At 38.8% G+C, this 14,383-nt stretch overlaps 1 protein-coding gene across 1 annotated transcript in view; it reads left to right on the top strand.

Annotated features, from left to right (window-relative positions):
- LOC135473242 (laminin-like protein epi-1) overlaps window positions 1-14,383 on the top strand; it is a 73,016-nt gene that overhangs the window by 16,107 nt on the left and 42,526 nt on the right. Inside the window, exons 13-22 of the mRNA XM_064753087.1 lie at window positions 459-582; window positions 1,373-1,512; window positions 2,346-2,449; window positions 4,624-4,829; window positions 6,491-6,627; window positions 7,774-7,986; window positions 10,456-10,596; window positions 11,375-11,865; window positions 12,783-12,891; window positions 14,239-14,380. Of these exons, the coding sequence (XP_064609157.1) occupies window positions 459-582; window positions 1,373-1,512; window positions 2,346-2,449; window positions 4,624-4,829; window positions 6,491-6,627; window positions 7,774-7,986; window positions 10,456-10,596; window positions 11,375-11,865; window positions 12,783-12,891; window positions 14,239-14,380 (1,807 nt within the window). The remainder of the gene's footprint in view (window positions 1-458; window positions 583-1,372; window positions 1,513-2,345; window positions 2,450-4,623; window positions 4,830-6,490; window positions 6,628-7,773; window positions 7,987-10,455; window positions 10,597-11,374; window positions 11,866-12,782; window positions 12,892-14,238; window positions 14,381-14,383) is intronic.

Below are 14,383 nucleotides of genomic sequence, written 5' to 3'. Positions count from 1 at the left end.
GAGTAGATGTATATATGAGAATGGTGTTCTCACATGATTCCACCTCTCTGTAGCACAATCTCCTGTAAGAGGAACGGAAAAGTGGCACGTGACTTTAGATGCTTAGATAAACAACCACATGTGACCCGGTGTCACCAATGAATGAGCTTCCGTTGCTTGTTTCATGAATAGGCCACACCAGTTTAAATTTTTGTTTCATGCGCAAAATCAATCTTTTTTTCAGTGTCTAAGATAGATATAAAGATTAAAAACAAGATAAAAAATGATGTAATTTGTGTCTGATATGGACTTTAAGCAATACCTTCTGTTAAAAATATATTTACTCGAATTGAACACCTTGGAAAACAGGAAGATCTGAGAAAATAAACAGGTGGAGTTTCAGTTTTATTTTTGTTTCTTTTTTGGATTTTTTTAGTGTCAGCTCATCCAATTTCTCTGTGTTTGCATTATTTTGACAGGGCACAGAGACAATAACCCTGGACATCCCATCCAACATTCCCAGCAGTCAACAATTCAGCCTGGTTTTCAGATACAAGTCCACCGCAGCCCTAACGGGAACTGTTACTCTGGCCAGAAACTCAGGTGAGCATTTCAGTCAAGTGATTGGATGGTTGATTGAAATATACTTCTGTATGTGTTTAAAAGGAAGGGTTCAGATATCAGAAATCTGGCCACATGCAGTCTAGACATGCATCCTCTCGAACTGAAAAGGGACCTTAGAAGGTCAGTAGTAATGCCGCTGTCCATCCACATTGGACCGAAGAAGTGAGAAACCAAAACAGCCTGTGCCCTCCCTTTGAACTGCAGTGTACCAGGCAGCCATTCCTGCGAGAAAACAGCGATGTGTCTCTCTCTCTCTTTCTGTGCTTCCAAAAGACAATCCTTGCTTGCCCTATTAAACCCTCCGAAACTGTAAAGAAACTTAACATACTATTGATCACACTACATCGTATGAAGACAGGCTTATTTGTTTAAGCCAGGTATATGATATAAAAACATTGAAGCCATATACAATTTGGTTGTGTTATGGAAAATTCTGCACATTTTGGTACATCTCGTTACACAAAAAATGTGTTCCACGGTATCAACATGATAAAGATGTAACTGTCTACCTATGTGTCAGTCTGATTGTCTACTTGTCTGATTGTCTACTTGTCTGTTTGTGTACTCATCTGATTGTCTACTTGTCTGTTTGTCTACTTGTCCGTTTGTCTACTTGTCTGTTTGTCTACTTATTTGTCTGTTTGTCTATCGTGTTCATACATGGTTATTAAACAGTTCTTGACTAATATACTCTAGTACTTGTCTGAAAAACTCATGTGAGGTAATATTATTGATAATGTATAGATATATTTAGCTATGTAATTTGTAGAGCCTTTGGATTCGTCCCCCGTCACCTTCACGCCATGTATTCAGTGGTGTTACGTTCAGGTGGGTGGGGACAAGCTCTTTGGCATGACACCTGCAGCTCGATACGATGTCACCATCATTGTCTCTGGCCCCCTTCTCCTGGTAAGTATTTTATATCAACATTTTATATATACTGGTGCAGTTAAGACTAGCGCACACGCTGTTCATGGTTAGCTCCAAAAAGTTCCTTCATGTGTGTTTCCACACACGAAGCCCTCCAACAATGTGTAGTTTATGATGGTTTTCGTTAGTCACCATACTTTGGTATCAAGTAAGACCAGGGTGATTGGACAGAAACTTCTCTGAACTGAGCATTTTTCACAGTGCCGATGCACACCATAGGAGGAAACTAGGCAGAGCCCATGACCCTGAGGAAGATGGCTGAATAGACATTCAGACATACTGTTTTTTTAACCTGAAGTTTATTCTTTTTTTTTAGTGTTTTTAATGATATGTTTACAGTGACTTTCACAAAGGGACGGAATGTAACCTGAAAAAAATCCTGAGATATATTTTGACAATTTCACCCAAGCTGTGCCAAAATGGGACAAAAAGCAAATTGGGCTTAAAAAATTTAACCAGCCCTCTTCTAGAAAATTCATGAAAAACGTGTACATATACAGCAACAATTAAACCTACTGCTTCAGTATGATAAGTCACTAAATAGTGGTACTGGAACTTGTATATGCTGTTACAAAATGTGGCAGATCTTCAGTATGATAAAGTCACTAAATGGTGGTACTGGATCTTGTATATGCTGTTACAAAATGTGGCAAATCTTCAGTATGATAAAGTCACTAAATGGTGGTACTGGATCTTATATATGCTGTTACAAATGTGGCAATCTAATAAAAGTGCTGTGACAAAATGTGACCAAAAAAATGTGAAGTGTTTCTTTGGTGCCCATGTCAACTTATTTTAACCATTGATTTTAGGATCGTTTGGTGGCCATACCTCAGGAGTTTTTGACAGCAACAGTTCTTGGCCCTGATGGGGCAACTTTCAAGACAGATTGCAGGGTGCTGGAGAATGGTGTGGAGTAAGTTTTGACCTGGATCAAAATTGTGTTAAATGACTTTTTATGTTCCTTTTTGATAGACCTTACATGTATGTTGTTTCTAAGTTTGCACATGTATGTATGAAGGATATTCCACAGTAAAGGTTAAATACCATGAACATTCACGTGAGAATTGGATGGTTTACATTTTGATAACTTCATGATTTTGTATATCTTTACAATTTAAGCAATGTCATTTAGCTTTGGGACCATGCAGACTTGCCAGCATGATGTCATACATCCGCACCCACAAGTGGGAAGGTCTGACAGCAACCTGTGGATGGTCCTGGGTTTCCTTCCACCATAATGCTGGCCACTGTCGTATTAGTGAAATATTCTTGAGTACGGCATAAAACACCAATCAAATAAATAGATAAATAAATGACATCATTGATACCATGGTTGCATGACATCTTATCTTTTGCTTGATGTAGAAGTTTCAAAAGTTTGCTATATTTGTATTTCGATATCATCCTGCTGAGCTCAGAACAAAAAGTTATTAAACAACATGTTTTGTTTTTTAAGACCATGAGGTCTGGAAGTTGAATACCAGAAGGAAATTTTAAAAAAGCGGAACCGATATGTGAAATATCGCTTTTAACGGTAAAATAAATCCTGATTTTAACAGATGTATAGATAATAAATATGCTTTTTTTATTGGCTGGTTGTGGTTTTCCACCGAGCTATTCCTCCCACCATAATGTTGGCCGCCATCGTATAAGTGAAATATTCTTGAGTACCACCTAAAGTACCAATCAATTACATAAATAAATATTTCATCGGTGTATGAAGATATCAAGAAATTTTAGTGCTGGTCCGGTATATGAGCACAGAAAACTGGAATGTGAAGATTCAGAAATGTGAACTATCATGAAATATGCACTTGTACATGTAATTACACTACAAGTAGAATGTAATTAAAACCCAAGAAGATTGCAATACACTATCTTGTATTCCACAGCTGCCTACCCAGCCAGATAGGTGTCAAAATTAAAAGTTTCCATGATTTGCTTTGCGGTGTTAAAAGCTTTGGACAAAAGAATCGAAAGACACAATAGATACATGTACAAGTGCAAGTATATATAGAAGAAACATACATTTCTTGTTTTTGCTCCACATCAGAAAATTCATTAACTTTTACCAAGGACATGTATATGTGATTGTTAAGAAATTTTCGGCAACTGTGTCTTTGTGAAGTAGATGTATGCAGAATAACTTGTATGATATGCTCAATTTATATGCATGGAATGGAATTGGGGAGTGTTACGGAGAGGCATAAAAAGTAACATAGACAAAAACGCTGGTCTGTAATAATTATGGGTCCAGCTCGTATCCTAGCGGGATACCTCCTGAAATTGTTGAATTGTTATTATTTTATTCTTAGTCAAGTCATAAAATTGCAGTATCTTGAAAACTGGTAAAGGTAGAAAAAAAGCAAACTTTGGAGTCTTAATAAGGAAGGTATGAAGCAACTTTTGACGTTTTGGGCTGTTTTACCAGTCGTGTGATTTAGCGGCCAATTTAAATTTATTTGAAAAGCTAAAAACAATCCTCTCCAAAATGGCTAAATCTATCGAAAAACTTTTCCTTTACAGTTTTTAGGTGGATCGCCCTATTCATATTGTAAAAAACTTTTAGTTTGGTATGCAAATAAGGCCAAAACTGACCAATGAACTTGGCTGAAAAGTAGGTCAGTTTTTAAAACTGCTTAAAATCGTTGAACAGAATGCATGAATTATTTTTGTACTCTGTGTTGTTTTCATGTTATGATAAAAAAAAAAAAGCAAAAATTTGACAATACTGTCCTATGTAAATAACACGGAAGCTTTGTGCTATACTGCATGAAACCATTGAATGCAGTTGTAAATGATTCCTGGCAGTCTAGGGCTCAAATTAGCTCTGCAACAATGTAGTCTTTTGCTGGGGACACTAACTTTGCAACAATGTATTCTTTGTACTTGGCCAATTGTAAATGATGCCTAGGCTTCAAATCCAATACATGTCTTTCCATTTGTTTCTCCCCCCCCCCCCCCCCCCCCATTATGATGATTTATGTACACATCAGGCTACCAGAAGCTGTAAAATTCTAGTAGCATGAAACCCGGCAATGCTGTTGGGTAACAGCTTTAATTTCTCAATTTTTTTTTTTTTTTCAGCTCCATAGCTTGTCAGGAGAAGATTTTCTCTGTGGTGATGGGCAGCTTTCCTAGTGCCCTCCCTTGTGGATGCGATCTTGTGGGCAGTAACAGCTCCAGCTGTGAGAAGGCTGGAGGTCAGTGTTCCTGTCGGCCAGGAGTGGATGGCAGGACCTGTGACAAATGCCGCCCTGACCACCATTCCAAGACCTTCACTGGATGTCAACGTAAGGGGGGTGAAACCTCTGTCAAAAAACTTTTCAACATTTCAATAGATTGTAACTTTCCATAATTTCATCAAAGTAGCTTTTTTTTTTAAAATTTCAGCTGTTTGAAACTTTTTTCAAAATTTCAACAAACGTTTTCAACAGTGGCATTTTTTGAACCATTAATTTTTGCATGGTCACCATTTTACCTCATGGGATGTCTCTCTTATTCTGAAACGTTTTTAATCATAGAAAAACATTTCTTCTGCATGCGCTTTATGCATGTACTAGTAAGTGGGATTTTACTCCTCAAGCAGTCTAATGGCTTTCCCCAGAGGACGAGTTGGTTCCATGTTCAAATCCAGCTCTTGTTGGCATGTCTGAGGCTTCCCATTAGGAGGTCTGTCATGAAGTAATGAAGAGATCAACTATGATTGTTTTCAGCAAGCTTCTGTGGTCTCCACCAGTAATTTAAAAAAAGTATGACAAAAAACTCTAATCAAAAAAAAAATATGTAACCTGGGATTAAGAAAGATGTCTGTCTTAATCCCAGGTCTAACATTCAAGTAAATTGTATATAAGATTAGTGTCAATCTTATTTGTTCTATAAAGTGACAAACTTGTACATGGAAGAGTAGGGCAGTGCCTACACTGGCTGACACTGCCTTAGTATAAAGAATAAAAGAATTTCAGTTGTTTAGGCCACATCAGTTTCGCTTCTTGTTTTATGGGCAAAATGAACGTTTTTTTCAATAGGAGGTAGAAAAATAAAACTGAAAAATCATTTCATTTACGTGAAAGATGGATTCTGCCCACATATTTTTATTCCAGTTATTGGAATGCCTTGAAAAACAGGAAAATCATTAAAAAATATTGAGATTGGATGCAGAAGCATGTAAATCAAAGTGTAAAACAGTAAAACAGTGATTCATTGTTAAACGCAACTCTTTTCCATTGTCTCGGTTGCAGCGCAGGTGGAATTTTGCCCAGGGTTGTGTGTTAGCGGTTGAAGTTTCTGTCCTAAAACAATGACCAAATGATGTAATTGAATTTGAATGACCTGAGCATGTTTTTGAAACACGTTCCCCCCCCCCCCCACCCACCCTTACCGATCAGACGTTATATCCATTTGATGCACTTGTCCGTCTGCTTCACCCCGTGGCATGCTCAGCAACCACAGTAGATGAGGCAGCCTGGAGCTTGCTAACTTCACGTTCACGTTCAGTATTTGTAAGGCATGGCATGAGAATGATCTATCTCTCAAGGATTGTTTCATGGCGTGTACTATCCCAACCTCATGAATTTGTGGTCTCATAACCTAGCACATTTGCACGGGGCTGGGGGAATTTTCACAAGAGCATGCTGCATACACCCCATGTTCTTCACCACAATTGCAATGGTGGGATGTGTCAGGTTAGACCTGGTCATTGATGTATTCGCCCAACTACATTGTACAACCCATTTTCAGTATAATTTATTTCTCCAAATGTAAAGTGTCTGTTATTGTTCAGTTTATATGAGAATAAAATTAGCCATGAGATATAGGCACTATTATTAGTCAGACTTGTTTGAAAGCCAAGAAGGTTAGATACATGTAGTTGTTTTGTTGTTTACATGTATGTTGTTATATGCTCTGAAGCTGAATACTACCATTGTTTCATCTTCGATCGATTATTCTGCAGCTTGCAATTGCGCTGGGGCCAACAAGCTTTGTGACAGTATAGGAGGGCAATGTTACTGTTCCCCCAACACCATGGGACTCCAGTGTGATCAATGTGAGCCTAACCACTACAGTTGGACAGAGGCAGATGGCTGTTTGGTAAATATGTATTCTCAACATATCAAACATACATATATGGATGTTTGGTTTTCTGTATCAGGTATTCCTTGTGGAAGTAGGGCCAGCTTGCCAAGTGTTTGTTTCTTTGATTGGTTTTTGTTTCTCTGTATTTAAGGAAATTCATCATTTGCATGCTGATGTGTGCAGGTTTTGAATGACGAAAAGTTGCCGTACACCTCTGTGAAAAACCACTTTTGGCATTTTACCTGAATGTCATCCTCTCAGAGCTTATAGTTTTGACTATCTATTGGGCTTTCAGACCATAGTATTAATGTATATGATTAGTTACAACTTTTTTTATGCCTTGATGATATATCCTACGTCAAAAAAAAATACTTTAAGTTCATTGGTTCAATGTCTTTTATAAGCAGCAAGAAAAGAGTAATCTAGAGTTGTGGTGAGTAATCATGAGATGTGGTTTCAACCCCTGTCTTGGCTGGGAATTTGTGAATTTATGTGCATTCAGTGTTTGTGGGCCCTTTGTGACAGCGACACTTATGCGACCGTTTGTACAGTCTTTGTTTGCTGTGAGCCACTTTTCTTATACCAGTATGTTCAGGAGCAGTAGATTCAGGATCAATCCTGGGTCAAGTCACACCTAAGACCTTAAAAGAAGAAGTTGTTACTTCCTCGCTTGGCGTTTAGCATGAAGGGGATAGTGCAACCACTGGTTGACCCGTATCAGTATAATGGCTCGTGCGGGGCGCCTTACTTGCCTTCGGTAAGGCATTTTAATAAAGCAGCACTAGATAAGAGTGGTGGAAATCCGTCCTGCAACAAGGAGGCACATTACATGCACTGTAAGGATTCCTTCGTCGTCATATGACTGAAAAATTGTTAAGTACGACATTAAACCCCAAGCACTGACTCACTCACTCTACCCGTATGTTGTGCATATTATATATATCATTAGTGGGTATTAAAGTCTGTCAGTAATTTGCTAAAGCCGTAGGTTTCCTTTAGGCATTTCGGTTTCCCTTAGGCATTTCGGTTTCCCTTTGGCATTTCCATTCCTCCACTCATGAAACTAACTGCCATCTTATATAAAGTGAAAAAATGTTGCACAGGGAAAATAATGGTAAAAATAATGGTGTTTTGTGTGTCATGTGGTCTTTTCTTCTCCAGCCCTGTAACTGTGATGAAGGCTCTGCTAACCTACAGTGTAATGCTACCACTGGTGTGTGTGACTGTGACCCGGGGGTGATCGGGGAAAAGTGTGACCAGTGTGAAGACACATTTAAGAGCTTGTCTGCAAGCGGCTGTGCCAGTTGTGGCTGTAACCTAGACGGCAGTATGAACTCTGTGTGCAACAAGACATCTGGCCAGTGCCCATGTAAGGTGGGTGAACTAGTGCTTTTCCTGGATTAAGTGAGGGTTAGAAACCCACTTCATTATTAAAATAATAAGAATAACACTTTATTTTCTGAGGGAGACCAGTTAGTTACAAAAACTAGAATTCACACAAAAAGTTATTTACATATAAATACAATATAGATTGTCTTGATATAAGATGATCACAGACTGTACACAATGCCGTACAGTTTTAGTTTCAGTTTTCCTTCTGAAGACATTCTGTCGATTCTACCCCAGATCCCAAGAATACTTAAAAGGATTTTTCAAGGGCTTTGGTTTTAGGTTTAGGAGGCCTGAGGTTCATGAATGTTGTAGATCAAACACTATTTTGATAAACAGTATCAGCATTGGTAAACTGGCTGAAATTGTAGCTTAGGGTTAGTCCAGTTAAGCATTTTGACGGCTTTGATTTTTTTTTATACGTTAATTGTCAAGGATGGTGTTCACTAACTACACGTACTTTGACTCTTAAAAGTAAAGTGCAGAGTTTTTTCTATGTGAAAGTCGTGAGAGTGAATACATGATGATAATTGCAGTACATTTTATATTATTATTTATGTTTTGTATTCTTGTGTGAAATTTTTACCTCTAGTGAGGCTAGAAATAGTCACACAATTCTGTACAATCTGTAGAATTCCCCTGGGATCTCACTTATTCTTATAGATTTTTTTTCACTACAAGTTAAATGTTGTCAAGTGTTTTAATTGTACATTGGGCTTTTGGACCATACTGATAATATTTAACACCTTTATGTTCTGTTCTGAATAAAATTATTGCAAACTGTACCCCTGTATTGACGATGTGCATATGCATGCCAAAGAAAATCTGATAAATATTTGTTTTAGAGCCAGAGAGAAAGTTGCTGTGATGTCAGTGATGGCATATTATCAATGTGTTCCAAAAAGTCCACTTTACAATCAAACATTTCATTACCTTCATCTCCGTAAAAATGATATCCTACTTGAGAAATGTAATTCTAATGGCGCAGATTAAGAGTAATATTTCATAATATTTATTTGACTGTAAAAATGCACTTTTTGGGGTGAAATTTTTGGGCATTTGCTGTAGTTGATACTTGATATTGTGCTTAAAGAACACATGAAAGAACAAAGAGTTTGGAACATGAAGAAAAATATGCCTGAAAAATGGGGAAAAAGTGTTCAATACTGAGGCAGCTTTTATATTTCTTCTCTTTTTGATGCATATTTTTCGTCAGTTTTTGAAAATATTCGGTAATGATGTCATCGTTTAACCTGCTGGGAACACTCCGCTCCCCATAATAAATGTTTTGTATTTCTATATTTCATTTGGAGGCAGTTTAAAATCCTGGCCATAATTAAATACCTTGGACAGTTTCGTCAAACTCGTCAGCTGAAAAACATGTCGTAGAGCGCTAGCACACAAGCCCCCAGTTAAGGAGAGGAAGATGGGATTGCAATGCAGCTTTGTTTCACAAATGAAGGATACAAAGGGAAATCCCCGCAATATATAAACAATTAGTTAACACAACAGAATACATGTACACTCAAACAACACAATCCACAACATTATCGATTAGGCCAGTATTACATATGATCAAAATAAAGTGGATTATAATGGTCAACCAGATTGGATAAAGATGCATATCAAGCTGAAAGCAAAATCACATTTTAGTTATCATTACGGATTACAAGAATAATATCCCTTATAACCACTATCCTATATTTCTGACAACCACAACCGCAACTAAATACACTCACTTGTGATAAATTAGAATATAACATACCCCAAGCTCATCGTCATTACAACTTCAAGTACAGAGTCACTCCATAGTTCTCTATCTGCCAAAATCAGTACACCAACCAAATGCGTCACAAGGCTACAGCCTAGCCCACACCTATCCGATGATCACAGACACCAACCATAGCATGTCGACAGTGCTGCAGTGTCATCCAACGGCTTACTGTGGCCTTATGTAAAGTACACGACCCCACTCCTCACCTCACAAAACTATACAATTTCCTCTGATTTAGCACACTACTATTGACAACATAGTTGCATAGTTTCAGTATTGAGAAGATAAATCACACTGAATATCATTGTCATTAATCCTAGTGAATATGTGGCTTTATTTCACGTAAACAAGAAATAATCACGCAAATTATACATTATTGTTACATCGGGTAAACCCACGCACATACCACATGCTTTAAATAGGTGAGGTCCCACTTCTTATTTCATGCCTCAATATCTCATCTTGCGTTATAGTATGGTCACTGTCGTGTAACAAGGGAGGTAATTCAGAGCAGGCTTATTAACATTCAGGACGTGGGAAGTGCATTTATTATTTGTTTTACCCTTATGATAGTAAATTCGGAGTTCAAGTGGAAAAATTTTGCACGTACAGGATGTGTAGTAGGTACGTGTTTTATTGTAATGTTTATTGGATGAATACGTGTAAGTTTATCTTTGTAGGACAATGTTGACGGAATGATTTGTAACCAGTGTAAAGATGGCTCATTCGACTTGGCCCCCTTCCACCCCAAAGGTTGCGCGGACTGTGTTTGTATGGGGGTAACCACAGCCTGCGAGAGCTCTCAAGGCTACCTAAGACAGGTACAACCTCTTTTTAGCCGTTGAAGCAACATGACTTTTGTTTTGTATATTAAAATTATACACAGTTAAAAACACACATGTAGGTGTTGTTGTCAGACCGGAGAGGAAATCAGCTTGAGTTGGACTTGAATTCACTGCAGTCTTATTGGTGAGGGCCTGCTGGGTCATTGTGCTGTGCCAGCACTAGGCCACAAAGGCCCTTTAAAGAAAACATCCAGTGAAAGGAGAAATATCTTGCTCAGAGTGCAAGAGTTACACATTGTCAGTTGGAAACATAAAACTGACCGGTTTCTTTTTCCTCAAAGATTTTTGGGAGATAGGTTAACTAGACTGATGAATGAGGATTTTAGGGCACTTCATGAAAGGTGTAAATGTGTATTTACTTGGTGATTGTCCTGGCCACCCTCCCTGACTCCATTTGCTCCATTCATGTCAGTTTCCTCTGCATGTAAAACTGGCTGTCATCAGGGAACAGTTGTTGACTATAGCAATAAAGAGCAATTAAATATACTCTGGTTCTTTGAGCTAAAGTGTTGCCCTTGCCTTAGCCATTCAAACCTCTGACCAATGAAGTTTAAAGCTCTGGCTGGCTCGGCTGCATCTTATAGTCTGGATATTTGTGTGGGTACTTGTCAGAGATTTACTGCCGACATTCCCCACCTATGATTCTGAGAGCTGACTGCAGTCATGTGCATGAAAATGAAAAATGAACTGATGAAGTAAACGAATTTACTGATGATGATGCAGATTTTTGATAACCTGCTAATTGTGCCTGTAGGTGATGCTGCGCATAGCTGATGAGATGAGTAGTAACCTTACAACCCTGTTCACCTTGGTGACTGCGACCGGAGTTGAGTCGGGAATTCAAGTGACAGGAGAAAGACGTCCAATAGACCTGTTCCTGACGGCAAATATTGACGGTACTCAACCGTTGTTCTGGAGAATAGATAGCGATGGAATGGTGGGCAACGTCCTTGGCCTGTATGGAAGTAACATAAAGTTTGATCTGTCTTACAATGGATTGGCACCTGGTAATTTGCAGCCACTTCAAGTCCAGATGGTATACAATAACGGACAGATTCTGACCAAAACTGTGGACACTATCCCTGACCTGGATGTTCCTAATACCGTTCTCCTGCGGGTGACTGAAGATGGCTGGACAGACGCAAGTGGTCAAATCATCAGCAGACAGAATTTTCTGTTATATTTGACAGCGATTCAGGCATGGCACCTTCCAGCTCGCATCCTTGACAGCCCCCATGAGACAAGGTAAGAAGTCAGGAAACCAAAGAGAGCTGAATCATGGCAGGTAGCATTTGACCATTTCAGCTCTCGTGAAGTACCTGTGCCATTCTGGGGGCCTTTTTACCTCAGTTAGTTAGCGCACTAGTGCAGCATAATGACCCAGGAGCCTCTCACGAATGTGGTCGCTGTGAGTTCAAGCCCAGCTCATGCTGGCTTCCTCTCCAGCCGTACGTGGGAAAGCCTGCCAGCAACCTGCAGATGGTCATTTTGGTTTCCCTCTTGCTCTGCCCAGTTTCCTTTCACCATAATGCTGGCCGCGGTCGTATAAGTAAAGTATTCTTGAGTATGATGTAAAACACCAATCAAATAAATAACTAAATGTACTATTCCGGGCTCTGGGGAGATTCTCGGGCAGTTGCAACAGCCATCGAAAGTATCATGTTTTACAGTATTTTATGCTGAAAAGTAACATGATCGTATTTGGGTAATAGATTATTCAGCATTTCTGGAACACAGGCTTCATTAATAAACCAGGAAAGTGCTTCTAATGTTTTTATCAGAATGATGTCTGTAAAACAGACATTTTCAGCCATTGTTGTGGTTAATATGTAGGTCATGTAGAGTCACTGATTTCATATCATATGCCCATGTGATGCAAAATGATCTCCCAGGAGTTGGAGGAATGAGAAACTTCCAGCGTGTTTTGTGTGGGACGAAAGTAATTACTGCAGTCCTTTAATAGGTTACAGAATCTATGCTGATTGGCTGAGAGTGGAGATAGGGTTTTCATGGGTGAAACCCTGCAACTTGGTCATGCCCTTTCAACAAGTGACCTTGTGAGCAAAAGTAGTAGTGTGATAAGCAGAAAATATTGTTGAACGAATCAATTTAAATTTAAAACTGAAAATGTTGAAGAACATTTCTTTCACGTTGTGTTTCAGTTTGAGTAAGGTTTATTACTCCATCATTGATTCGAGCGTGGTGGGCCCACAGGCCATTCATGTGGAGCAGTGTCAGTGTGGCCCAGGCTACCAGGGATATTCATGTGAGGTATGAAGGCAGAGGTTTTTCTGTGTAAAGGATGGGATTGTGAAGCTCAACATATATAGAACTTAAGATGTGACTCAGCTCAACTTGTCATATACAGATGGCCCCAGTGACTAATGGCCATACGACGGGATTGAACCAGTATACATGTAATGAATGGAGTACAACTTGGGTTGAGTTGTGTGCGTATTAAGTGTACACAAACGCTTAGGACCCGACTGTTGAGTTGAGTCTGATCTTACAGGTAAAGAACGCACCGGCATGAAGTACGTGTCAGAAGACTGTTAAATATTGTCTGGGATAATCGTGTGATTTATTTTTTTCAGAATGTTTTTTCACCTTGTAAAATACATATAAAACTTTGAAGACTGCTGTGCTCTTTTCTGACCAGATTGGGGCTTGACACATAGATTGAATGTAGATTGCTATATTTCCTAATTCAAAGTGCATCTTCATTTAGAGATATGGATGCATTCAACAAATGGACCTTGAAACAAAATGAACTATTTCAGGTCAAAAAAGGACTGACACCCTCTCAGTCCCAACAGGCCGCCATAGAATCCTATGTTTTAAATGCAGTTTAGTCTGTTGGGAAAATTCTAGCAACCTGCGGATGGTAAGGGGTTTCCCCCAGGCTCTGCCCGGTTTCCTCCCAGCATAATGCTGGCCGCTGTCATATAAGTGAAATAATCTTGAGTAGGTGTTAAACAACAATCAAAGAAACAAAGAAAGAAAAATTCTAAAAAAAATAAATCAATACTTAAATGTTTCCTGGACAGAGTTTAATGGTCTTTCATCTGATAGATACTTTACTTTAGTGTTTTCTTTGCTTTTAAGCTCCCAGATATGCTGAGCTTTTGGTAAAGGACATTCTTCTAAGAAAATGCATCGCCTTGTGAATTAATCAGTAGATTGAGTGACTTATGTCTCCTGTGGTGTGTAAGTTGAGGAATCATGCAGGAGGGTATTATTATGGAATTGTGCTGTGATGAACTCAGAGCACAAATGTCAGAGTAAGGTTTTTTTTGGAGGGGTGGGGAAAAAGAATCAGTTTCCAGAACAGTGATCCAAGGCTACTTATAACAATGGGAGAGGGGAGGCTTTTTGTATTCAGGAAAAAAGCGAAAATTAAAATGGACAAAATAGCTATGGTCATTTACTGGATTTGTAACCTAAATCAAACGGTTGCCATAATGGTGAATATAAAATACTGGCATAAATGTAGTTCTTGACATCAGTCTTCAGAAATAGGGTCGTTAACAAAGGTATGTATGTGTTTGTACGTATTGATTAAAGATGCTGTGAATATTTTCTTTCTTTTTTTTTTTCCTTTTTTTTTTTGCGTCACAGCGATGTGCTGCTGGTTACAAGAGAGTCAATGTCACCAATCACCCGTACCTGGGATTTTGTGAACCATGCTCTTGTAACGGTCATTCAAATGAATGCAACCCAGACACTGGAGAGTGTCTTAACTGTCGAGATAATACTGAAGGTC

Source organism: Liolophura sinensis, chromosome 8 (assembly GCF_032854445.1).
Source record: "Liolophura sinensis isolate JHLJ2023 chromosome 8, CUHK_Ljap_v2, whole genome shotgun sequence".
Taxonomy (NCBI): domain Eukaryota; kingdom Metazoa; phylum Mollusca; class Polyplacophora; order Chitonida; family Chitonidae; genus Liolophura; species Liolophura sinensis.
The sequence above is the reverse complement of the archived record's forward strand: the minus strand, read 5'-3'. Positions and strand labels throughout refer to the sequence as shown.